Source organism: Rhinoderma darwinii, chromosome 4 (genome assembly GCF_050947455.1).
Source record: "Rhinoderma darwinii isolate aRhiDar2 chromosome 4, aRhiDar2.hap1, whole genome shotgun sequence".
Classification (NCBI taxonomy): Eukaryota; Metazoa; Chordata; class Amphibia; order Anura; family Rhinodermatidae; genus Rhinoderma; species Rhinoderma darwinii.
The window spans coordinates 345105659-345130882 of NC_134690.1; the positions used below are offsets into that span (position 1 = coordinate 345105659).

At 45.8% G+C, this 25224-nt stretch overlaps 1 protein-coding gene across 2 annotated transcripts in view; it reads left to right on the forward strand.

Annotated features, from left to right (window-relative positions):
• Positions 1–25224, forward strand: part of MERTK (MER proto-oncogene, tyrosine kinase) — a 130766-nt gene that overhangs the window by 37925 nt on the left and 67617 nt on the right. For both annotated transcript variants that reach the window (XM_075862899.1, XM_075862898.1), the window contains exons 4-6: positions 1099–1272; positions 10782–10868; positions 20785–20900. In XM_075862899.1, coding sequence (XP_075719014.1) covers positions 1099–1272; positions 10782–10868; positions 20785–20900 — 377 coding nt within the window. The remainder of the gene's footprint in view (positions 1–1098; positions 1273–10781; positions 10869–20784; positions 20901–25224) is intronic.

The following is a 25224-nucleotide window of genomic DNA, read 5'->3' on the forward strand; positions in this document are numbered from 1 at the left end:
TGTGTGTGTGTGTAACCTTTACTCACAGTGGGATTTTTCACAATCCGGACATATTCACATCTTCAAACTGGGAGAAGTGTTTATACTCTTTATATACTTGATAAGAAACAGCAATAACCACAAAATGGAATATTAATAACTGGAATATGTAGTCAAGAATGCAGCGACTGATATAATGTATGATCTTGGGATTATTGGGACATGTGGATCATTGATCCAAGTGGTGGATCCCCTCTGCTTATCATGTGACCAGTAATGTTGAATATCTCTCAGTGGTGCAATGAATGCTTGTGTCAACTGAATGTCACCCACCTACAGACTAAGGCTGGGTTCACACGACCACATTAACGTCCGTAATGGACGGACGTATTTCGGCCGGAAGTCCCGGACCAAACTCCGTGCAGGGAGCCGGGCTCCTAGCATCATAGTTATGTACGATGCTAGGAGTCCCTGCCTCTCTGCAGGACAACTGTCCCGTACTGTAATCATGTTTTCAGTACGGGACAGCAGTTCCACGGAGAGGCAGGGACTCCTAGCGTCGTACATAACTATGATGCTAGGAGCCCGGCTCCCTGCACTGAGTTCGGTCCGGGACTTGCGGCCGAAAAACGTCCGTCCATTACGGACGTTAATGTGGTCGTGTGAACCCAGCCTTAGGGTATGTTCACACGCACTGTTTTCAGACGTAATTTGGGCGTTTTACACCTTGAATTACACCTAAAAAAACGCTCCATTACGCCTACAAAACATCTGCCCATTGCTTGCAATGGATTTACGATGTTCTGTTCCCACGAGGTGTTCTTTTACGCGTCGCTGTAGACGTTTTTGGAGCCGTTTTTCATTGACTCCATTGAAAAACAGCTCCAATAACGTCCGTAAAATACGCCGCGAAAAACGCGAGTACTTACAAAAACGTCTGAAACTCAAGAGCTGTTTTCGCCTGAAAACAGCTCCGTATTTTCAGATCTATTTTTCTAAGCCGTGTGAACATACCCTCATGGAAATATTTTTCTTCAAAAAGTTTTCCATTACGTGTCTTACTATAGAAAGAGAAATAATAGATATTTGCACTCATTTTATTTGCCCTTTTTTATTTAGGCCTTCCACATTTCATTCAACAACCAGAGATTTTAAATGTCACTAGGAACACGCCATTCAATCTCACCTGTGAGGCTGTTGGACCCCCTGAACCTGTGGAGATTTACTGGTATAAAAATAGTAAACGAATCAATGATCTTCCAGAAGTGTCACCAGCTGTACTTTATGTATTGGGTAAGTATGACATAAAAGAGAATGCTATATACGCCAGAAAGTACTGTATATTTCATAATATACACGTATGCCCAAAACCAGAGAACCTGTGAAACATTTAAGAAATCCCCTAGAATTAAGGGGTGATAACACAGCAGCCTGTTATCTACTGACAGCTCCTTCAGGCAGAAATTTGTATGGTGAAACTTTAAGAGCTTCAGACTATTTCCATAGAACATGATGTAGAGAGATCCCTCCAGACACTGTAGTAAATACTATGTTTTTGTTTTTTTTGTAAAAACTTCTCTCTCTGTATTTTTCTAGATTTTCTACGATCAACCATAGGTCAGGCACTGCATTGCATTCAGAGTAAAATCTAACATGAGGTGCTTCAGAGAGAATAGTGGACTTCTGTAAAGCTTGTGTGACTCAAAATTATATGATAGATGCAAAAAAATTAAAAAAATGGCTTCTGTGATTCCTAGATCAAGACCATAAGTCGCTGATATAGAAAGAAAAACAAAGAATAAGATGGCTTATCGATAACTTTTCACTTTAATAAAAATTTTAATTTGTGCAAACATAACATACATTGGGAGGATTCCCGACATATAGTATACAGTGGGTAACATCGCCTGGGGAAACTCCTGAAGTCACTGTCCATATATGGACAGTGATGTCAGGAGCTTCCCCAGGGCCAAAGTCTGTGGGCACAGTGCTTCCGATGCTCTGCTCGGGGACTTCGGCATTGGGAAGCTACTGTATATTGGATATTACTGTACATATATGGACAGTATTGTCGTGACCTTTCCAACATATACGTTTAACGTATGCCTGTGATGGATGCCATACCTATCGCCCATTTAAGACTTGCCCAAACACAGTCCGCATCAGTCCTTCTATCCTGGCCTCACCCATGTACAGCTCCCATTCACTATTCACTTTCCTCAGTCAACTTAACCCATCTCATCCCACTGCCCAACATAAAAAACGCTCTCATAAATCACAGAACCATCTGCTGTCACTCTCCATTCTCCTGCTATTAGCTGCAGGGGACATCTCTCCCAACCCTGGGCCTCCCTTTTCTTCTGCCAAGCTCAACCACTTACCTGCCACACATAGAAACCCTGCAAATCTTCTTACCATTCCTTGTACGTCTTCTCCTGTCTCTTTTAACTGTGCTCTCTGGAACTCTCGGTCCGTGTGCAACAAACTCACCTTTATTCATGACTTATTCCTTTCTAACTCTCTCAACCTTCTGGCTCTTACAGAAACATGGCTACACCTGTCTGACACTGCTTCCCCTGCTGCTCTATCTTATGGTGGTCTCCAGTTCTCTCATGCCCCCAGACCTGAGAACAGGCAGGGTGGAGGAGTAGGTATACTTCTTTCCCCACACTGCACTTTCCAGGTCATTCCCCCGGTCCCCTCACTCACATTTCCCTCTTTTGAAGTCCACACCCTCAGACTCTTTCACCCTTTTCCCCTCCGAGTGGCAGTTGTCTACCGCCCACCGGGCTCACCCCGCCAATTCCTGGACCATTTTGCTGCCTGGCTTCCACAATTTCTATCCTCTGAAACACCCACTCTCATCATGGGTGACTTCAACATCCCCATTGATAACCCAATCTCCTCATCTGCCTCCCAGTTTCTATCTTTAACCTCGTCCCTCGGTCTGTCACAACTTACTAACTCTCCTACACATGAAGACGGGCATTCACTTGACCTTGTCTTCTTCCGGCTCTGCTCAGTTTCTGACTTTATTAACTCTCCTCTCCCGCTTTCTGACCACAATCTTCTCTGCTTTACTATCAAATATTCTCTGCCTCCTCAGGTCATCCCTACGTATCAGACATACAGAAATCTACATGCCATTAACACTGTGAAATTCATAGACAGTCTACAGTCCTCATTGTCCCCTATCTCTTCCCTCTCCTGTCCCAATCTGGCTGCCAAACTTTATAACAACACTCTCAAAAAATGCATTGGATGAAGCAGCCCCCCCTACACTCCGAACCACCCGACAAAGACGACGACAACCCTGGCACACGCCTCAATCCCGCTTTCTTCAGCGGTGCTTGAGATGTGCCGAACGACTGTGGAGAAAATCGCATTTGGATGCAGATTTCCTCCATTACAAATTTATGCTCAAAACTTACAACTCTGCCCTTCACCGCGCCAAACAAATCTACTTCACTTCTCTCATCTCCACACTATCTAATAATCCAAAACGCCTCTTTGATACTTTTCACTCCCTCCTTAGTCCTAAAGTGCAGACACCAATCACAGATCTCAGTGCTGAAGACCTGGCCAATTATTTTAAAGTTAAAATTGACAACATCCGGCATGATATTCTCTCCCAGTCCCCTAGTAACATCGATCCCCTTCCCCCCCACACTCCCTCTTCTTCACTCTGAGCATTTGACCCAATAACTGAAGATCCCCTTCCCCCCCACACTCCCTCTTCTTCACTCTCAGCATTTGACCCAATAACTGAAGAAGAAGTCTCGAGGCTCCTCTCTTCTTCTCGTCCTACTACCTGCCCTAGTGATCCTGTCCCCTCACACCTCCTCCAGTCCCTCTCCCCAGCTGTCACTAGTCACCTCACTAAAATATTTAACCTCTCTCTTTCCTCTGGTATCTTTCCCTCCGCTTTTAAACATGCCATTATAAACCCATTATTGAAAAAACCAACACTTGACCCATCCAGCGCTACCAACTACCGACCAGTCTCTAATCTGCCCTTCATCTCCAAACTCCTGGAACGCTTGGTCTACTCTCGCCTTATCCGCTATCTCTCTGCTAACTCCATTCTTGACCCCTTACAATCTGGTTTCCGCACTCTACACTCCACAGAAACTGCCCTTACTAAAGTCTCAAATGATCTCTTGGCGGCTAAATCGGACGGTAAATCCTCTCTCCTGATTCTTTTGGATCTCTCTGCAGCCTTTGACACTGTAGACCACAAACTCCTACTTAACATGCTCCACTCTATTGGCCTCAAGGACGCGGCTCTCTCTTGGTTTTCCTCCTATCTCTCTGACCGCTCATTCAGTGTGTCATTTGCTGGTTCCACTTCTTCTCCTCTTCCCCTTGATATCGGGGTTCCTCAGGGATCAGTCCTAGGTCCACTCCTCTTTTCTCTCTACACAGCTCCTATTGGACAAACCATCAGCAGATTTGGCTTCCAGTACCATCTCTACGCTGATGACACCCAATTATATACCTCTTCCCGTGACATCACCCCTGCTCTAATACAGAACACCAGTGATTGTCTGTCCGCTGTCTCTAACATCATGTCCTCTCTCTATCTGAAACTGAATCTTTCTAAAACTGAGCTCCTTGTGTTCCAACCATCTACTAACCTCCCTAAACCTGATGTCTCTATCTCTGTGTGTGGCACTATCATAACTCCTAAGCAGCACGCCCGCTGTCTCGGGGTTATTTTTGACTCAGATCTTTCCTTTACTCCTCACATACAATCACTTTCACGCTCCTGTCATTTTCACCTAAAAAACATCTCCAGAATCCGCTCTTTTCTTACGGAGGAAACTGCCAAAACTCTCATTGTTGCTCTGATTCACTCTCGTCTTGACTACTGTAACTCATTACTAGTCGGTCTTCCCCTCACTAAACTCTCCCCTCTCCAATCTATCCTCAATGCAGCAGCCAGGCTCATCTTTATGACCAACCGCTACACCAACGCCTCTAATCTGTGCCAGTCACTGCACTGGTTGCCCATCCCCTTCCGAATAAAATTCAAACTTATTACTCTCACCCACAAAGCTCTCCACAGTGCTGCACCTCCTTACATCTCCTCCCTCATCTCTGTCTACCACGCTACTCGGGCTCTACGTTCTGCCAACGACCTTAGATTAAAATCCTCCATAATCCGAACCTCCCACTACCGTCTCCAGGATTTCTCTCGTGCTGCACCCGTCCTCTGGAATGTGCTACCCCAGACAATCAGATTAATTCCCAATATCCACAGTTTTAAACGTGCCCTGAAAACACATCTATTTAGACAGGCCTATAAAATTCCCTAATCTGACTCCTTTTCATGGCCCTCCATTTAGATTAGTCATCAGAATAAGATTCCCTCACACTCCTTCTCTTCATGTCCGTCATACACGGATAGTGGCTGGTGACCGGCTCATGCAGCTTTATGATACCACCGCATGTGTATAAAAATGGCCGGACCATTGTACAGAACAAACACTATTACACTTTGTGTCTCCCTTATGTCCTCATAGATTGTAAGCTCTTGCGAGCAGGGTCCTCACTCCCCAGGTTTGAATTGTAAATTAACTTTGTCACTATGTAATGTCTGATATTGTTTTCATGTTCCCTCTACATTGTAAAGTGCTGCGTAATATGTTGGCGCTATATAAATAAAGATTATTATTATTATTATTATCTGTTACCCATGGGCTTCCATGTTAAAAAAGCGTATACTCTCAGGATGGAAAAGCATAGTCTACTGCACTATTCCATTCTTCAAAAAGGTATTCTGATGTATACCAGAACGATGTAGACCTAAAGGACACTCTTTTAGTCTCCGTCTGGACTAATGATGCCCTATGAACACGTTTATTTTGTACATCTGGAGCTTTCCCGATATACATGATAAACTAAGGACACTAACACGATGTGAAGGGGGTTTAATCTAGTTGCCAAAAGTCTCTGTTCATACTACCGTCAAAGTCTCCGATCAACAGTTTCTTTAGATTTTATGGGTAGAATAGTGCAGAATGGTTATAAACCGAAACCACAATGCAAGTGTGAACAGAGCCTAATTTTTTTTTACAGATGTGGTAAAAAAATTTAACTACTATAACCCCTCAAGGTGATGCTTTATAAAACTACCAAGAGCACTGATGTGCAGTAAAAGAGCTGTATGGCTATGTAAGTAATAGTTTTAATTTAAATTCACTTGATCCTAAGGCAAGCGTATAAATTAATGTCACACACGGTGAAATAACACAAGTTGTGCCAGCTCTGTTTAATGCTTTGTCACATACATCCAGCTGCATTCACATGTTATCTGTGGTTACAATTGTTCCCACGAGATTCTGAGTTCAAACCTAACTAGGGGAGCCCTGGGTCTTGTATATTCAGTATGTCCTTATGTGGGTTAACTTCAAATACTTTGTCCTCCTCCCACACTCCAACTACATACAGTTAAATTAATTGGCTCCTATTAAATTATCCCGACTGTGTTTGGGTTTCAATGAGATAGTAAAATGCGATTGTAATCTCCAGTATGGGCCGGTATGTAAATCATTATATTCTATGTTGACCACTGTGGATTATGTTCAGGGCTGGCCTTAGGGGTGTGCCACCTGTGCCTTTGCACGGGGTACATCACTCCAACAGGTGGAAGGGGGCACTGCACTGGCTCCTTTCCCCTGCTTATTTCATAAGCGCCCGGGCCCGGCGACTCAGCAGTCGCCTTTCTGCCCGGGCGCTTCTTCACTCTGTAGCATCGCCACCAATGTAGCAGCCATAGCGGCTGCTAGCGGCGTCATCGGGCATGAGGGCGACTGTGCCTGGCCGCCCATGGGTGGCGGTGCAGCTAGCAGCCGCTGGGGCTGCTGCAGCGACGGCACTATAGCAAAGCAGGGAGATATCTCCCTAATATGCTATCTACTAGCGCCACTTTAGCTCCCTGAAGGAGCGGAATCCCCGTGTGGCTGGGGATTCCGCTCCTGGAGAGCTCCGCTTGATGTCTCTGTCCATATATGGACAGTGACATCAGGGGAAACTCCTAAAGCAGGATTCCCGTCCACAGAATTGCCGACTCGGTGACCGGGCATACCACTCCAGGAGAAGCCAATGACGTCACTGTCCATAAATGGTCACCGCATCAGCAACGCTGTGGACGGGGATTCTGCTTCAGGAGTTGTCCCTAATGTCACTATCCATATATGGACAGACACATCAAGCGGAGCGCTCCAGGAGCAGAAACCCCGGCCACACGGGGATTCCGCTCCTTCAGGGAACTACAGTGGCACTATCTACAGGAAGGGGAGCGCTACCTACAAGGGGGCTGTGTGGCACTACCTACGAGGGAGCTGTGTGGCACTACCTACAAGGGGGCTGTGTGCCACTTCCTACAAGGGAGCTGTGTGCCACTTCCTACAAGGGGGCTGTGTGCCACTTCCTACAAGGGGGCTGTGGGCTGTGTGCCACTTCCTACAAGGGAGCTGTGGGCTGTGTGCCACTTCCTACAAGGGAGCTGTGGGCTGTGTGCCACTTCCTACAAGGGAGCTGTGTGGCACTACCAACAAGTGGGCTGTGTGGCACTACCAACAAGTGGGCTGTGTGGCACTACCAACAAGTGGGCTGTGTGGCACTACCAACAAGTGGGCTGTGTGGCACTACCAACAAGGTGGCTGTGGGCTGTGTGGCACTACCAACAAGGTGGGCTGTGTGGCACTACCTACAAGGGGGGCTATGTGGCACTACCTACAAGGGGGCTGTGGGCTGTGTGGCACTACCAACAACGGGGCTGTGTGGCACTACAAACAAGGGGGCTGTGGGCTGTGTGGCGCTACCTACAAGGGGGGCTGGGTGGCGCTATCTACAAGAGGGCTGTGTGGCGCTACCTACAAGGGGGGCTGTGTGGCGCTATCTACAAGGGGGCTGTGTGGCGCTAGCTACAAGGGGGCTGTGTGGCGCTAGCTACAAGGGGGCTGTGTGGCGCTAGCTACAAGGGGGCTGTGTGGCGCTATCTACAAGGGGACTGTGTGGCGCTACCTACAAGGGGGCTGTGTGGCGCTACCTACAAGGGGGCTGTGTGGCGCTACCTACAAGGGGCTGTGTGGCACTACCTACAAGGGGCTGTGTGGCACTATCTACAAGGGGAGGAGAGGAGCGGGCGTATGAGCGACTAGTAGTAAGAGGTTACTTTTCTCTTGCTGCAATACCAGAAACAGACTACGAACAGGTGTGGCGATGTGTCTGTCCTAATCCCATACAATCCCTTTAAGATGCCAAAGGTTGCGCTCCTAGAATGTAGCGTACCGGGATGCTGTCTTGGGCCAGGATCGGCATCAGGCAAACTTGAAGAAATACCATAATCCACAAGGATTGGGGGGCCCATGGCAATCTAGGTAAACATTGTCTTCACTTGTCTAGTCAAAGGTAGGCTTACAAAGGGACCCCCGTGACTCTGTTCCCAAGGGTTCACATACACTTGGAGCTGGCACTTTAGTTAGGAAAAGTATCCTCAGACACCTACCTGCGTATAGGCAGCTCTGGCCTATACTCGGGAAATAATCCTTTTTTGGGCTGGTTGAAAATACAAACCTGGCATATATTATAAACCAGTATTACATTATTATTTTTCATTAAGTGACTTAGCAAAGATAATAATGTCTTATGAATTGGTCCACTAAACGTCTGCTTTTGATGGGTCTAGACACATGGTTCACTTTAAAATAGGCTAGGCGGAGTGTATGGCAGAATTCCCTTTGTAAGAAAATGCAGCTTTCCTTGACATTTTCCGACTTCCTTTAAGTATTAGAGTGCACTCCTCTCATGTGATTATGTTTTTTCACGTTCGCATCTAATCTTTCACAATTTTCAAGCATTTATAATTTAAGCTACTTAGAAAATCTGCTCGGCATTTACTGCCTATAACAAGAAGAAACATTGACTGGAAAGTTATTTTTGGAGTCCCGTGTAGCATATTAAAGGGATTCTATTGTTTGGATACTTCTATTTATTTTTACATCCATAGCAAGCCATGCATATATTCTGCAGAAAAAAACAAGAGGACCACTGGTAATGTATATTAGGAAGTCTGAATAGTAGATGTGCTCTGTTACTTACAAAAAAAATCTTCTAATATAAATGTTTATCACTTGGAATTATCCCCCAGTTACTAAAAGAATTACAATATATCAGCCATGCTCTACTCTTGGCTGGATTTCTGCGCTCCAGACCGCTATTAGAAGGGTAAACATTCACTAAAAGCACAGCATGTACTGGAGCTTAAAATGTTTTATGTCATTGAGTTTATGAAAACGCTCTCGTGCTGATAAGTATACGAGTTGGATTCACAATTCATTTGCTGGTGTTTCTTCCTATAATATCTAAAATGTATCTGCTGGGGGAAAGATGAAGGACACCCCAAAGACAGCAGAGGATCTTCCACAGTTTATTAAAGGAATTTTTTGATGTATGGGGGCGGGGAGATGTTTGACAGGAATTACCATATTTTTTGGACTACAAGATGCACCTGACACACACACACATACACTCCCCCCCCCCCCCCACATGGCCAACACATACATACACACACTCACCCCCAGACACATGGCCCCACACACACACACCACACTCACCCCCACACACACGCCCCCCCACACGCACGTGGCCCCACACATACACACACACTCCCCCACACACACACATGGCCCCACACACACACACACACACACACACACCCCCCCACACACACACACACGGCTCCATACAGGATGCAATTATAGGTGGCCCGATACAGGATGCCATTATAGCTGGCCGCACACAGGATAATGCCATTATAGCTGGCCCCACACAGGATAATCCGGTCTGTGCAATTAGTGGCTCGGCGCAGACAAGAGCGATGATGTCACTGCATCGCACCTGTGTGTGCCGAGCTGCTCACGCCCAGCGCTACACAGTGAATGCTGGAACGGCTCCGTGCTCCAGCATTAGGTTTAAGTGTATCTGCGTGTTGAGGTTGCAGATGCAGTTGACACCGGGACATACCACCAGTCGCCCGAGACAGTGGGACACCGCCTGGAATCCGGAACTGTCCCACTGTATCTAGGACGGTTGGGTATGACTCCGGACTAAGACGCAGGTACTTTTTAAGAAATATTTTTTTTCTTACTGAAAAATCCGGTATCTCTTTGTGTCATACACCACCCTCTTAGGCCCTGCACTAGGCATAACACAGTGTATAAGCTTTTCCTGAAGTGTTACTTTAAAGAACTAGTTTGAACCATGACTGATATAGTCTTCTGCTATAGTCTGCTAGTGTGCGGGCATGCTTAGGTGCACTCCAGAAAAAAAAACACAAACCCTCACGATAACGTGAGTGAGTAATTTGAAAACCGGTCGGCAAAAGAACCATAGACTGAATACCTAACCGGTCATCTGTAGTCCTTTTGTGTTGTATCTTCGAACCGTATGTATTACATGGCAAAGTTTCCCACAAAGCAAATAAAACGGGTTGATGAATTTGTAGCTTACTATATCTTTTTGCTTTTTTTTATTTTTTATTAATAACATCTCAGGCTGCTTTAGTCGCTTACGGTGATACCACCGCTCACAAAAATGTTCCATGCTTTAGCCTAAAAGTATCATTTATGTCAAATGTGGCCGGTCAAGAGCAACAAGGCTGAAAATGGCTGTGTTTCAGTCTCTTATGTATGAATGATCTTCATTGTCTAAAATGTGACACCGTGATCTTTATAACAATGAATTATTTCAAGAATTTCAAGGCTGTTTTTGCTTTATTTATTAATCTGTGACAGGTTTGGATCAAGCTGCAACATATAGTTGTGAAGCACACAACAAAAAGGGACTGACGGCTTCCAATAATGTCAACATTAACATTAAAGGTATGTTTAAGAGATATCTGAAGAAACCGCTATGCTCCGTATCTTAATATTTGCCTTCTCAATGGATCCCATTGAATGCAGGAAATGTATTTTAAGGAAAATACGACATACTAAAATCCTTTTTTGTAAAATTTGTAATAAAAATAACGTGAAAACCGTTACGTATTAAAAAAAAAAGTTACATTGGCTCCTGGCATAACCTCTCTGGGTGCTAAAGCCCATGTTTTAATGTCCAACACAATTATGAATTTAACAAGAATTAATTTTTTCTTTTTATCGATGGCATAGTCTTCAGCACGTCCACTGGAGTTTACAATCCTTCTGCGCATCATGCATGGACACTAGTGCCAATTATCCTGATAGGCAGTTGAGTTCTAAGTATATTTTTCTATTTTGAGAAGATCTAGATGAAGTCACACGTGGTACGAACAAACTCATATGTGGCTGTTACCTTGGTTGGGAACTGTAGGACACGAAGACGTTCATCCAGAGGAAGTGCAGATTAGGAATTTTGTTACATTAACTCACACTCCTATATTTCTTGCTGGAAGGCACTACAGGGTGGGCCATTTATATGGATACACCTAAATAAAATGGGAATGGTTGGTGATATTAACTTCCTGTTTGTGGCACATTAGTATATGGGAGGGGGGAAACTTTTCAAGCTGGGTGTTGACCATGGTGGCCATTTTGAAGTCGGCCATTTTGTATCCAACTTTATTTTTTTTCAATGGGAAGAGGGTCATGTGACACATCAAACTTATCGAGAATTTCACAAGAAAAACAATGGTGTGCTTGGTTTTAACGTTACTTTATTCTTTCATGAGTTATTTACAAGTTTCTGACCACTTATAAAATATGCTGCCCATTGTGTTGGATTGTCAATGCAACCCTCTTCTCCCACTCTTCACACACTGAAGAAATGCCTCCCGATCTGACCCCCTTAGACTTTTATCTTTGGGGTCATCTGAAGGCAATTGTCTATGCTGTGAAGATACGAGATGTGCAGCAACTGAAACTACGGATACTGGAAGCCTGTGCTAGCATTTCTTCTGCGGTTTTGCTATCAGTGTGTGAAGAGTGGGAGAAGAGGGTTGCATTGACAATCCAACACAATGGGCAGCACTTTGAACACATTTTATAAGTAGTCAGAAACTTGTAAATAACTCATGAAAGAATAAAGTAACGTTAAAATTATGGACCCCATTGTTTTTCTTGTGAAATTCTCGATGAGTTTGATGTGTCACATGACCCTCTTCCCATTGAAAAAACTAAAGTTGGATACAAAATGGCCGACTTCAAAATGGCCGCCATGGTCAACACCCAGCTTGAAAAGTTTCCCCCCTCCCATATACTAATGTGCCACAAACAGGAAGTTAATATCACCAACACCAACAACACCCTGTATATTGGTGTGAACCATCCCACTAGCTGCGCTTTCTGCTACAGAGACAACCGCACTTAGCCGGACAACATGGTGGCACCAGATGCTGTTTTTGTACATTGTTTTACAGCTGCTAACAGATGTTGGAACCAGTATAGTGGCGGGCATACCAAAATATAAAGGCTAGTTTGCTTCCAATGAAATTGGCTCTAAAGTGTACAGATGTAGCCATCTTTATCTTGACATTTAACACCATAAATACAGTGTCAAGCAACTTTAACTTGACCTTTTCAATGGCTTTTGTTGTGTGATATCACACTGCGAGTCAAGATACATCCGTATATGTGTGTTTTTTGAGATTGGGAATTTAGGTTGTGAGCTCCACTTGGACATGGATAGATGTGAGTGATGAAAATCTCCGTACAGCGCTGCAGAATATGTTGGCACTATATAAGCAACATGAAATAAATATACTCTTGCCATTATATCCATATACAATGACGTGTCTTGACGTGAATTCTTTGATTAGTCTACAGGTGACATTTTTTATTTGACTGGCTGCTGGAGCCTTCGTATCAGATTGCAGCTTTCGTTCCAGCCACGTCTGTTTGAGCCTAGCAGTTTACGGACAGTAGTGTTATTGTTGCATTTCTAGCTGTCTCTCTGATAGACTCATTAATGTAAGACTTGTTTAGACTTGCTACTTTTTCCCTCGGTTTACCCTGCAGCTTTGGAAGAGGGCCATATTGTAATAGGAGAATTCCCTATAAACTGTGCAATGGAAAAATAAGGTTTACTAGTGTTTATTTCATTCAGCCGGCAGCAAAATAAATCAGATGACCGGACATTAATAGGTTTTTACTTGGCAGGGAATAGCAAGTGTATACACCTGCTATGAACCAAATTGGTTATCAGTTTTTTTTTTAAGTGCATTTAGTTCGTACATTAAAACCCTAGAGGACTTCAAAATTGGGTGATCTGAGAATAAAGATTACTATTAAGGCAATATGAGAGGTGTTTCTTGTTACGGGAATAATATACATATAGATAAAATATAGTATGTCTACCTTTTAAACAGCACTTTTAAGTTTATATATACAGTGGAGGAAATAAGTATTTGATCCCTTGCTGATTTTGTAAGTTTGCCCACTGTCAAAGTCATGAACAGTCTAGAATTTTTAGGCTAGGTTAATTTTACCAGTGAGAGATAGATTATATTAAAAAAAATAAAGAAAATCACATAGTCAAAATGATATATATTTATTTGCATTGTGCACAGAGAAATAAGTATTTGATCCCCTACCAACCATTAAGAGTTCAGCCTCCTCCAGACCAGTTACACGCTCCAAATCAACTTGGTGCCTGCATTAAAGACAGCTGTCTTACATGGTCACCTGTATAAAAGACTCCTGTCCACAGACTCAATTAATCAGTCTGACTCTAACCTCTACAACATGGGCAAGACCAAAGAGCTTTCTAAGGATGTCCGGGACAAGATCATAGACCTGCACAAGGCTGGAATGCGCTACAAAACCATAAGTAAGACGCTGGGTGAGAAGGAGACAACTGTTGGTGCAATAGTAAGAAAATGGAAGACATACAAAATGACTGTCAATCGACATCGATCTGGGGCTCCATGCAAAATCTCACCTCGTGGGGTATCCTTGATCCTGAGGAAGGTGAGAGCTCAGCCAAAAACTACACGGGGGGAACTTGTTAATGATCTCAAGGCAGCTGGGACCACAGTCACCAAGAAAACCATTGGTAACACATTACGCCGTAATGGATTAAAATCCTGCAGTGCCCGCAAGGTCCCCCTGCTCAAGAAGGCACATGTACAGGCCCGTCTGAAGTTTGCAAATGAACATCTGGATGATTCTGAGAGTGATTGGGAGAAGGTGCTGTGGTCAGATGAGACTAAAATTGAGCTCTTTGGCATTAACTCAACTCGCCGTGTTTGGAGGAAGAGAAATGCTGCCTATGACCCAAAGAACACCGTCCCCACTGTCAAGCATGGAGGTGGAAACATTGTTTTGGGGGTGTTTCTCTGCTAAGGGCACAGGACTACTTCACCGCATCAATGGGAGAATGGATGGAGCCATGTACCATCAAATCCTGAGTGACAACCTCCTTCCCTCCACCAGGACATTAAAAATGGCTCGTGGCTGGGTCTTCCAGCACAACAATGACCCGAAACATACAGCCAAGGCAACAAAGGAGTGGCTCAAAAAGAAGCACATTAAGGTCATGGAGTGGCCTAGCCAGTCTCCAGACCTTAATCCCATCGAAAACTTATGGAGGGAGCTGAAGATCCGAGTTGCCAAGCGACAGCCTCGAAATCTTAAAGAGGCTCTGTCACCAGATTTTGCAACCCCTATCTGCTATTGCAGCAGATAGGCGCTGCAATGTAGATTACAGTAACGTTTTTATTTTTAAAAAACGAGCATTTTTGGCCAAGTTATGACCATTTTTGTAGTTATGCAAATGAGGCTTGCAAAAGTCCAAGTGGGTGTGTTTAAAAGTAAAAGTCCAAGTGGGCGTGTATTATGTGCGTACATCGGGGCGTTTTTAATACTTTTACTAGCTGGGCGCTCTGAAGAGAAGTATCATCCACTTCTCTTCAGAACGCCCAGCTTCTGGCAGTGCAGATCTGTGACGTCACTCACAGGTCCTGCATCGTGTCGGCCACATCGGCACCAGAGGCTACAGTTGATTCTGCAGCAGCATCAGCGTTTGCAGGTAAGTAGCTACATCGACTTACCTGCTAACGCCGATGCTGCTGCAGAATCAACTGAAGCCTCTGGTGCCGATGTGGCCGACACGATGCAGGACCTGTGAGTGACGTCACAGATCTGCACTGCCAGAAGCTGGGCGTTCTGAAGAGAAGTGGATGATACTTCTCTTCAGAGCGCCCAGCTAGTAAAAGTATTAAAAACGCCCCGATGTACGCACATAATACACGCCCACTTGGACTTTTACTTTTAAACACACCCACTTGGACTTTTGCAAGCCTCATTTGCATAACTACAAAAATGGTCATAACTTGGCCAAAAATGCTCGTTTTTTAAAAATAAAAACGTTACTGTAATCTACATTGCAGCGCCTATCTGCTGCAATAGCAGATAGGGGTTGCAAAATCTGGTGACAGAGCCTCTTTAATGATTTACAGATGATCTGCAAAGAGGAGTGGGCCAAAATTCCATCTAACATGTGTGCAAACCTCATCATCAACTACAAAAAACGCCTGACTACTGTGCTTGCCAACAAGGGTTTTGCCACCAAGTATTAAGTCTTGTTTGCCAAAGGGATCAAATACTTATTTCTCTGTGCACAATGCAAATAAATATATATAATTTTGACAATGTGATTTTCTTTTTTTTTTTTTTATATAATCTATCTCTCACTGGTAAAATTAACCTAGCCTAAAAATTCTAGACTGTTCATGTCTTTGACAGTGGGCAAACTTACAAAATCAGCAAGGGATCAAATACTTATTTACTTCACTGTAGATATGGTTCACACCACGTTTTTGGTATATATTTGGGCCGCTTTTTGGCATACGTTTTGATCGGTTGACATCTGGATACCTTTTCTTTGCCCGTACTGAAAGTGTAGGGTGCTATGATTTTCAGGAAAACAAAACAGATACATAATTAAGCGAATGTCCCGTTGTGGGCTTAAAATAAGAGATGTAAGTCAGAACCTATAGATATTTACCTGCTATTTATATTCCTCCATGCTTGTTGCATGACTGCTTTGAAGCTGGGCTCTGTTAGAGTCACTGTCACTACAATGAGTATGAGGTAGTCTCCTCTCTCATCATTGGTTTAGGCTGCTGCCCTCTCCCTCCACACTGCAGCTTTGCCTCTTCAGATTGGCTGCTGTGTATAAATAAGTCACATGATCACCAGGTAGTCAGTGCAGGAAGTGACTATTTCCATTACAGCAAGGGAAGAATGATTATAATGTACTAAACAAACAGTGCAAAAAGGAGATAATTGGGGATTGCCGCAGATATACTGAGGCGAATTATCCTGGAGAGTCAACTCAAATAGGACCTATCACAAGGCGTAGCCCCTTGTTTTTAATTGATCGTGTTATAAAAAACAAAAACTAGTCTTTTTAAGGAGCGTTCCTATTATGCAAATAGGCGTTTCTCACCTCTCGGAGTTGGCGCGTGTATCCTCTCTGACGACTTCCATCATCCCAGTGCCACCAATGTTGCATTCCCACAACCACCGCAACATAGACTGAACCTGCGAGATCTCACTACTTATAGCAAGATCTCGCAGCTAAGGAATGCTGGTAAATTTTAATTCTAGCATAATAAGGGGTTAACTATCATCATGGCTCTATAAAACTGCATTATGTATAGATGTGTCAAACTTACTGACATTTGGCAATATATGTTTAATGCATCAGCAAAATACTGGGTAATTGGATGTTAAGGTCATCGAGATGTTGGTTCCTTATTTGTATGTCAGAAGGCAATACATTTAAGAAAAATTATTTTCATATTTTTTGTAAAGCATTAGTAAGTTCTGTGATATTTTGGTATTTTAGATACCTCTATATACTGGCAGTACTCCTAGGCTTATAAAAAAAAAAAAATAAGGACAGAAACCGTAACTACGATAATAAGGGGAATCCTCTATGTGCAGAAACCTTCTTTCCTCTAGGCGTACATATAAGGGGATTCTTTACTGTAAGAGCAGTGAGACTAGGAACTCCCTGCCAGATGAAGTTGTTATGGTCAATTCACTGAAAGAGTTTTTAAAAGGGGCCTGGTTGCCTTTCTTGAGTATAATAATATTACAATTTATGATTACGGTAGATGGGTCGTTGATTCAGGGATTTATACTGATTGCCATATTGGAATCGGGAAAGAAATGTTTCCCTAAGATGAGAACATTTCTTTGCTTTTGCCTCATGGAAATTTTGCCTTCCTTTGGATCAACACTGCAGAATAATAGGCTGAACTGGATGGATGGATGTCTTTTTGCAGCCTTACAAACTATAATACTAGAAAGACAAAATGTCCATTGATAACTTAGCATAGATTAACATTCGCTTAATGATCATAAAAGTAATGGAAATCTCTTTATAGCATGTTAAAAAAAAAAAAAAAAAATATTATAATAAATAGAACAATCATGATTTATATTATTTTTTTACCAAGCTTATTTAGTATTTGTTGCATGACTGCAAATTTAAAAAAAATATTAGTTATCCCTATAACCATAACAGCCAAATTAAATTTACCACATTATATATGGCGATTGAAAAAAGGTATATTTATATTAAAAAAACAAGGAAACTATTCTGAGAAAGTTAGTTCTCACAATGGAGTAGGTAAAATTTGTGTAAAAATCAATGATAAATCGACAAGAAAACATAGCACAGGGCAGATTTTAACATCTCTCAAATTCCTTCAGATTTATTTTTTTCTGTGTGAACGGGGTTTACCTCTCTTAGCCACAGCCAGCCATTTCCACCCCCCCCCTTTAACAGCTTCTGGGATCCCCCATCAGCATATCATCAGGGGACCTATCAGATAGGTAGGGGTTGTTCCAATTGAACAACCTTTTAATCTGGTCTTCAGCGCAAGTATGCATTGGCACCAGTGGCGTAGCTACCGCTATAGCAGCCGTAGTGGCTGCTACGGGGCCCGCGGCATGAGGGGGCCCGTGTCGCCCGCCGGCACGGGCCCCCACCATGGCCGGAGGCTCCGCTAGCAGCCGCTATGGCTGCTACAGCGCGACGCCACTGAACACTACGGCAGAGCAGGGAGGTATCTCCCCGCTCTGCCATTAAACAAAAGACATGTATTCCCTATCCACAGGATAGGGGGATACATGTGTGATCGCTGGCATTGATAGGGAGAACGGGGGACTGAAAGTCCCCTGAAGTTCTCCATCACAAACCTCGGACTTCCGGGGTCTGTGTCGGCAGCTCCGTAGAAATGAATGGAACGCCGGTCGCGCTTGTGCGCATGCGTGACCAGCGCTCCTTTCATTTTTAGTGAGCTGCGCAGACGCCGGAAGTCCGAGGTTAGTCATGGAGAACTTGGGGGACTTTCGGTCCCCCGTTCTCCCTATCGCTGCCAGCGATCACACATGTATCCCCTATCCTTTGGATAGGGGATACATGTCTTTTGTAGGACACGCTGTAGGTCGTATTTTTTTGGGAGGGGGGACGCTGTATGGCGTTCCCTACAGGGGGGGGGGACGCTGTATGGCGTTCCCTACAGGGGGGGGACGCTGTATGGCGTTCCCTACAGGGGGGGGGATGCTGTATGGCGTTCCCTACAGGGGGGGGATGCTGTATGGAATTCCCTACAGGGGGGGGATGCTGTATGGCATTCCCTACAGGGGGGGACGCTGTATGGCGTTCCCTACAGGGGGGGATGCTGTATGGCGTTCCCTACAGGGGGGGATGCTGTATGGCGTTCCCTACAGGGGGGGGGCTCTGTATGGCGTTCCCTACAGGGGGGGGGCTCTGTATGGCGTTCCCTACAGGGGGGGCTGTATAGCGTTCCCTACAGGGGGGGCTGTATGGCGTTCCCTACAGGGGGGGGATGCTGTATGGCATTCCCTACAGGGGGGGGATGCTGTATGGCATTCCCTACAGGGGGGGACGCTGTATGGCGTTCCCTACAGGGGGGGATGCTGTATGGCGTTCCCTACAGGGGGGGATGCTGTATGGCGTTCCCTACAGGGGGGGGGCTCTGTATGGCGTTCCCTACAGGGGGGGCTGTATAGCGTTCCCTACAGGGGGGGCTGTATGGCGTTCTCTACAGGGGGGGCTGTATGGTGTTAGCGCCATACAGCCCCCTCTGTAGAGAATGCCATACAGCCCCCCCTGTAGGTAACGCCATACAGCCCCCCCTGTAGGGAACGCCATACAGCCCCCCCTGTAGGGAACGCCATACAGCCCCCCCTGTAGGGAACGCCATACAGCCCCCCCCTGTAGGGAACGCCATACAGCCCCCCCTGGGAGGGGGGACGCTGTATGGCATTCCCTACAAGGACGACGACGCGGTATGCTGTTCCCTACAGGGGGGGACGCTGTATGGCGTTCCCTACCGGGGGGGCTGTATGGCGTTCCCTTCGGGGGGGGTTCTGTATGGCGTTCCCTACAAGGGGGGGCTGTATGGCGTTCCCTACAGGGGGGGGGGCTGTATGGCGTTCTCTACAGGGGGGGGACGCTGTATGGCGTTCCCTACCGGGGGGCTGTATGGCGTTCCCTTCGGGGGGGTTCTGTATGGCGTTCCCTACAAGGGGGGGCTGTATGGCGTTCCCTACAGGGGGGGGCTGTATGGCGTTCTCTACAGGGGGGGCTGTATGGTGTTAGCGCCATACAGCCCCCTCTGTAGAGAATGCCATACAGCCCCCCTGTAGGTAACGCCATACAGCCCCCCTGTAGATAACGCCATACAGCCCCCCCTGTAGATAACGCCATACAGCCCCCCCTGTAGATAACGCCATACAGCCCCCCCTGTAGATAACGCCATACAGCCCCCCCTGTAGATAACGCCATACAGCCCCCCCTGTAGATAACGCCATACAGCCCCCCCTGTAGATAACGCCATACAGCCCCCCCTGTAGATAACGCCATACAGCCCCCCTGTAGATAACGCCATACAGCCCCCCCTGTAGATAGCGCCATGCAGCCCCCCCTGTAGATAGCGCCATGCAGCTCCCTTTGTAGATAGCGCCATGCAGCCCCCTTTGTAGATAGCGCCATGCAGCCTCCTTTGTAGATAGCGCCTTGCAGCCCCCTTTGTAGATAGCGCCATGCAGACCCCTTTGTAGATAGCGCCATGCAGACCCCTTTGTAGATAGCGCCATGCAGACCCCCCCTGTAGAGAGCGCCATACAGACCCCCCCTGTAGAGAGCGCCATACAGACCCCCCCTGTAGAGAGCGCCATACAGACCCCCCCTGTAGAGAGCGCCATACAGACCCCCCCTGTAGAGAGCGCCATACAGACCCCCCCTGTAGATAGCGCCATACAGACCCCCCCCTGTAGATATCTACAAAGGGGGCTGTATGGCGTGCTCTACAGGGGGTTGTATGGCGCTATCTACAGGGGGGCTGTATGGCGTTATCTACAGGGGGGGCTGTAAAAACGGCACTATCTACAAGGGGGGGTTGTGTGACACCCAGGGGAGGGGGGGCCCCAGTCAAAAGTTTGCTATGGGGCCCAGTCTTTCCTAGTTACGCCCCTGATTGGCACTGAACCGGGGGCAGAGAAAGGCAAGGAGGCTTGGTAGTTTTCAAATCACACTTTTTGCTGTCTTACTTACATATTAGTAAGATTTTTGTAAAGATAAAGTTGTGGTTCAATTGAACTATACAATTATGGTTATTCCAGTAGCCAAAAAAGTGCCTGAAAATGCATTGTATAAAGTAATTTAAAAATTTCTAGTTATGAAGGGATGAAATTGGTGGTTCGTTTGATTTTCACTGTACTGTAGTATTGGTTCTCTAAACACTGACAAGAATGTAAGTGTTTTTATGATTTCTTCCAGGGATTCCTTCTGCCCCATTTAATGTAAAGGCCTTGAGCAGTTCATCAAGTAGCATTCAGCTTTCCTGGACCCCTGGTTTTGATGGATATTCTCCCATTAGCCTCTGCAGCATACAGGTAAATAACGGCAATGAGAAGAGATGAGCAAAATGCTTTGCCGGGAGATTTATAGCAAAATATGGCTGTTTGAGCTACATAAGTCATATTCAGATTCATCAGTGCGAAACTGAGCAGCCAAATATATATACATTTATATAAAGGTATAAAAAATGGTAACTTTTTATTTTTTATTTTTAATACTTTAGCATAGACTGTCAGGAACTGAATAAATTAAAAAAGTTTTCTAGGCATTCCTAGACCCTCATTCAATTTTATATACCATTAGATCATGGGTCTCAAACTCGGCTGGGTAAATGGGCCGCACATAGAAAAAAATTGATGTTGATGGGCCGCATTACTTTTCAGATTTGAAACAATACAAAATTATTGTTAATTAATTAGTTATTTGAACTACTGTAAAAATTATTGGTTTAAATGTCACTAAATGCAGTCTGGCTGCTCCGTTGGCAGCGTTTGGCAGACACAAGAATTTCAAGATTGGGCAGCCCCCTTTTAGATAATGCCACAGTGTCCTCTGTAGATAATGCCACAGTGTCCTCTGTAGATAATGCCACAGTGTCCTCTGTAGATAATGCCACAGTGTCCTCTGTAGATAATGCCACAGTGTCCTCTGTAGATAATGCCACAGCGCCCTCTGTAGATAATGCCACAGCGCCCTCTGCAGATGGTGCCACAGCGCCCTCTGCAGATGGTGCCACAGCGCCCTCTGCAGATGGTGCCACAGCGCCCTCTGCAGATGGTGCCACAGCGCCCTCTGCAGATGGTGCCACAGCGCCCTCTGCAGATGGTGCCACAGCGCCCTCTGCAGATGGTGCCACAGCGCCCTCTGCAGATGGTGCCACAGCGCCCTCTGCAGATGGTGCCACAGCGCCCTCTGCAGATGGTGCCACAGCGCCCTCTGCAGATGGTGCCACAGCGCCCTCTGCAGATGGTGCCACAGCGCCCTCTGCAGATGGTGCCACAGCGCCCTCTGCAGATGGTGCCACAGCGCCCTCTGCAGATGGTGCCACAGCGCCCTCTGCAGATGGTGCCACAGCGCCCTCTGCAGATGGTGCCACAGCGCCCTCTGCAGATGGTGCCACAGCGCCCTCTGCAGATGGTGCCACAGCGCCCTCTGCAGATGGTGCCACAGCGCCCTCTGCAGATGGTGCCACAGCGCCCTCTGCAGATGGTGCCACACCCACCCACATGTAGATGGTGCCACACCCACCCACATGTAGATGGTGCCACACCCACCCACATGTAGATGGTGCCACACCCACCCACATGTAGATGGTTCCACACCCACCCACATGTAGATGGTTCCACACCCACCCACATGTAGATGGTTCCACACCCACCCACATGTAGATAGTTCCATTGGGGCTCCCTGTAGGAGTGGAATTCCCAGCCAGAGTGACAGTAACGTCAGGGGATCCAGATTCCTCGGCCAGAGCTTTGCCGACACTCGGGCCGGGCATTTCTCCGCTGGAGGAACCCCTGAAGTCACTGTACCGGTCCTCCCGGAGAGGAATCCCCGGCCCGAGCGTCGACAACGCTCTGGCTGGGGAGTCCACTACTAGAGGGAGCCCCAATGGAGCTAACTACAGTGAGGGGGGGGGTATAGTGCTGTTAACAGGGTGGGATGCGTGGGTTGCTTTTTACAGGGGCTGTTTCACTATCTACTGGGCGCTGTGTGGCCACTGCGCACCTACCACCAACGACTTAGCAGCGCAGGAAAGGCACAGAGCTCCTTCATGACATCATGAAGGCGTGCTCCTACTTCAACCTGCTCTCTCCTCCCCCGAGGGAGCTTTGGTGCCCCGCAGGCCGCAGATGACCGCCTCAGGGGCCGCATGCAGCCCGAGGGCCGCGTGTTTGAGACCCCTGCATTAGAGAATAGTAAGAAAAGCATCCAGATTTCTGTACCAAAATGTTGTAAGCTTCCCTGATACTAGTAATGCGAGCTTGAGTTTTATATATGCTAAACACTAACTTCATACACTGCTAATGAAAAGGCAAACATGGAGATATTTGTGAAACCGAGATTTTAAAAATTGTTATCAGTTTCTGCAAAACAGAAGGGCAAGAACAGGTGCAAGCAGTAACTATAATGTCTTCATTCGACTTCTTATTAGTCAGAAATTAAAATAACATGTTAAGAGGAAAATTGTTACTATTGTATAATGGCTTACAAGAAGAGTTCAGGAATTGGACCTGAAGTGATTCAACTCTGATGGCCATTCATGCTGATGTACAGTTATCTCATATTAAAAATTAACTCTTATTAAATTTGTAATACTTAAAAGTTTTGATCTAGCTTACAAAATCCACATTTAAATTGACACTCTCTTTTTAAATAATTTATGCTAATCTAATAGAATACCGGATATAGATTAATTTTGTAATTTACTTCCTATTAAAATGTAGTTGTTTTATCCATGCAAATTCTGTGTGAAGTAACTACTACTATGTGTATCCCTTCCTGTAATCTGCTGTCCACCCCCTGTTGTCAAGCAAAATCCCTCCCTAGTTAGACGGACTGCAAAAGGTGGGTGTCTCTTCACGGCTTTCCCATAGAAGTCTATGCAGAGGGGAGGGGAGCAGGAGTAGGGAGAGAGGAGGCACTGACATGCTGCCTATACAAGTCTATGGAAAGGGGAGGGGAGAACAGGAGGAGGGAGAAAAGTGAGAGAGGAGATATAGACAAACTGCTAATAGCAGTCTATAAAGAGGGGAGGGAAGCAGGAGCCGAATGAGGAAGACACACATGGATGTGCAGCAGCTTCTGGTAAGAGTTATATCTCAATTAAAAAGAGCACCTGCAGAGAGGAAAACTGCTAAAAAGAAAAAAGGCTGTTTACAAGTCATATAATGGCCAGAAATAGTGTTATTCCTCATGTACACACACATGACCGCTTATTCTGAAAAATTAGGTATGCTTTAAGATTACCTTGTTGCTTAATTTCCCTGTTTTTTTGCTGAAGTGAAAATGAAAAGTTTTACTATAGTTTTCATTTGCTTCATTGTAGTTCAGGAAGTTAGATAAAATAAGTAGCTTCCTGCACTCGCTGCTGTTAACAGGATGGGTGTTCACATTTTTGTGGGATTTCAGCGTCACATTCCATATTCTTAAACCTGTAAAACATCATTTATTTATCAGTCATAATGTCATATTTATTCACTATATTATGCATATTGTCACAATTTAATGATTTCGGGTATTACATTTGGTAATATCTGCCCAAAAATAACCGCAATAAATGCTGTCTGTTAATGGGCAATGTAATTGTATGCATAAGGGCTGATTCAGACGGCCGTGGCGTTTTTGCGCACGCAAAACACGCGGCGTTTTGCCTGCGCAAAACCACTTACCTGCTCCGTGAGGCAGCATCATATGATGCGCGGCTGCGTGATTTTCGCGCAGCCGCCATCATTATGACACGCCATTCGGATGTTTGTAAACAGAAAAGCACGTGGTGCTTTTCTGTTTACATTCATCCTTTTGACAGCTGGTCCGCGAAACAGGCAGTTCGCACGGAAGTGCTTCCGTGCGACCTGTGTGGTTTGCACGCACCCATTGACTTCAAATGGTGCGTTATGCGCAAAATACGCGGAGATATTGACCGTGTCGCGCTTTTTGCGCAGCGGACAAACGCTGCGCAAAAAGCACGGACTGTCTGTACTGCCCCATAGACTTGTATTGGTCTGTGCGTGGCGCGTGAAAACCACGCGGCCCGCACGGACGCAATACACGTTCGTGTGAATCCAGCCTTAAAGGGGAAAGGGATCTGATCTGCTGATTTGTTATTCCTACAATCCTATTGTATCAATATTTGTCTACCTCTTTATAATGAATACCACAGTCTTATTTTAACCCCTTAGTGACCACCAATACACCTTTTCATGGCGGTCACTAAGGGGCCTTAGGCGGCGGCCCAGTCCAAGCCCTGCACGGGTGTCCCGTGCAGGCTGGAGCCGGGGCTCGGCTATCTGAAGACAGCCCGGGCTCCTGCTCCAACGACTGCGATCGAAGTTTATTTTGATCGCGGACGTTTAACCCGTTAAATGCCGCGGTCAATAGCGACTGCGGCATTTAACTTGTTTACAGAGGGAGGGAGCTCCCTCTATCGCCCATTGGCGGCCCGCAAATGCAATCGCGGGCCTCCGATGGGGTGTCATGGCAGCCAGGGGCCTGATAAAAGTCCCCAGGTCTGCCCTGGGCATATGCCTATTAGGACCCGCCGGAGGCACGTCCTAATAGATTGCCTGTCAGATTCACACTGACCGGCAATAATGCTCTGGTATACTAAGTATACCAAAGCATTATAGCAGCGATCTG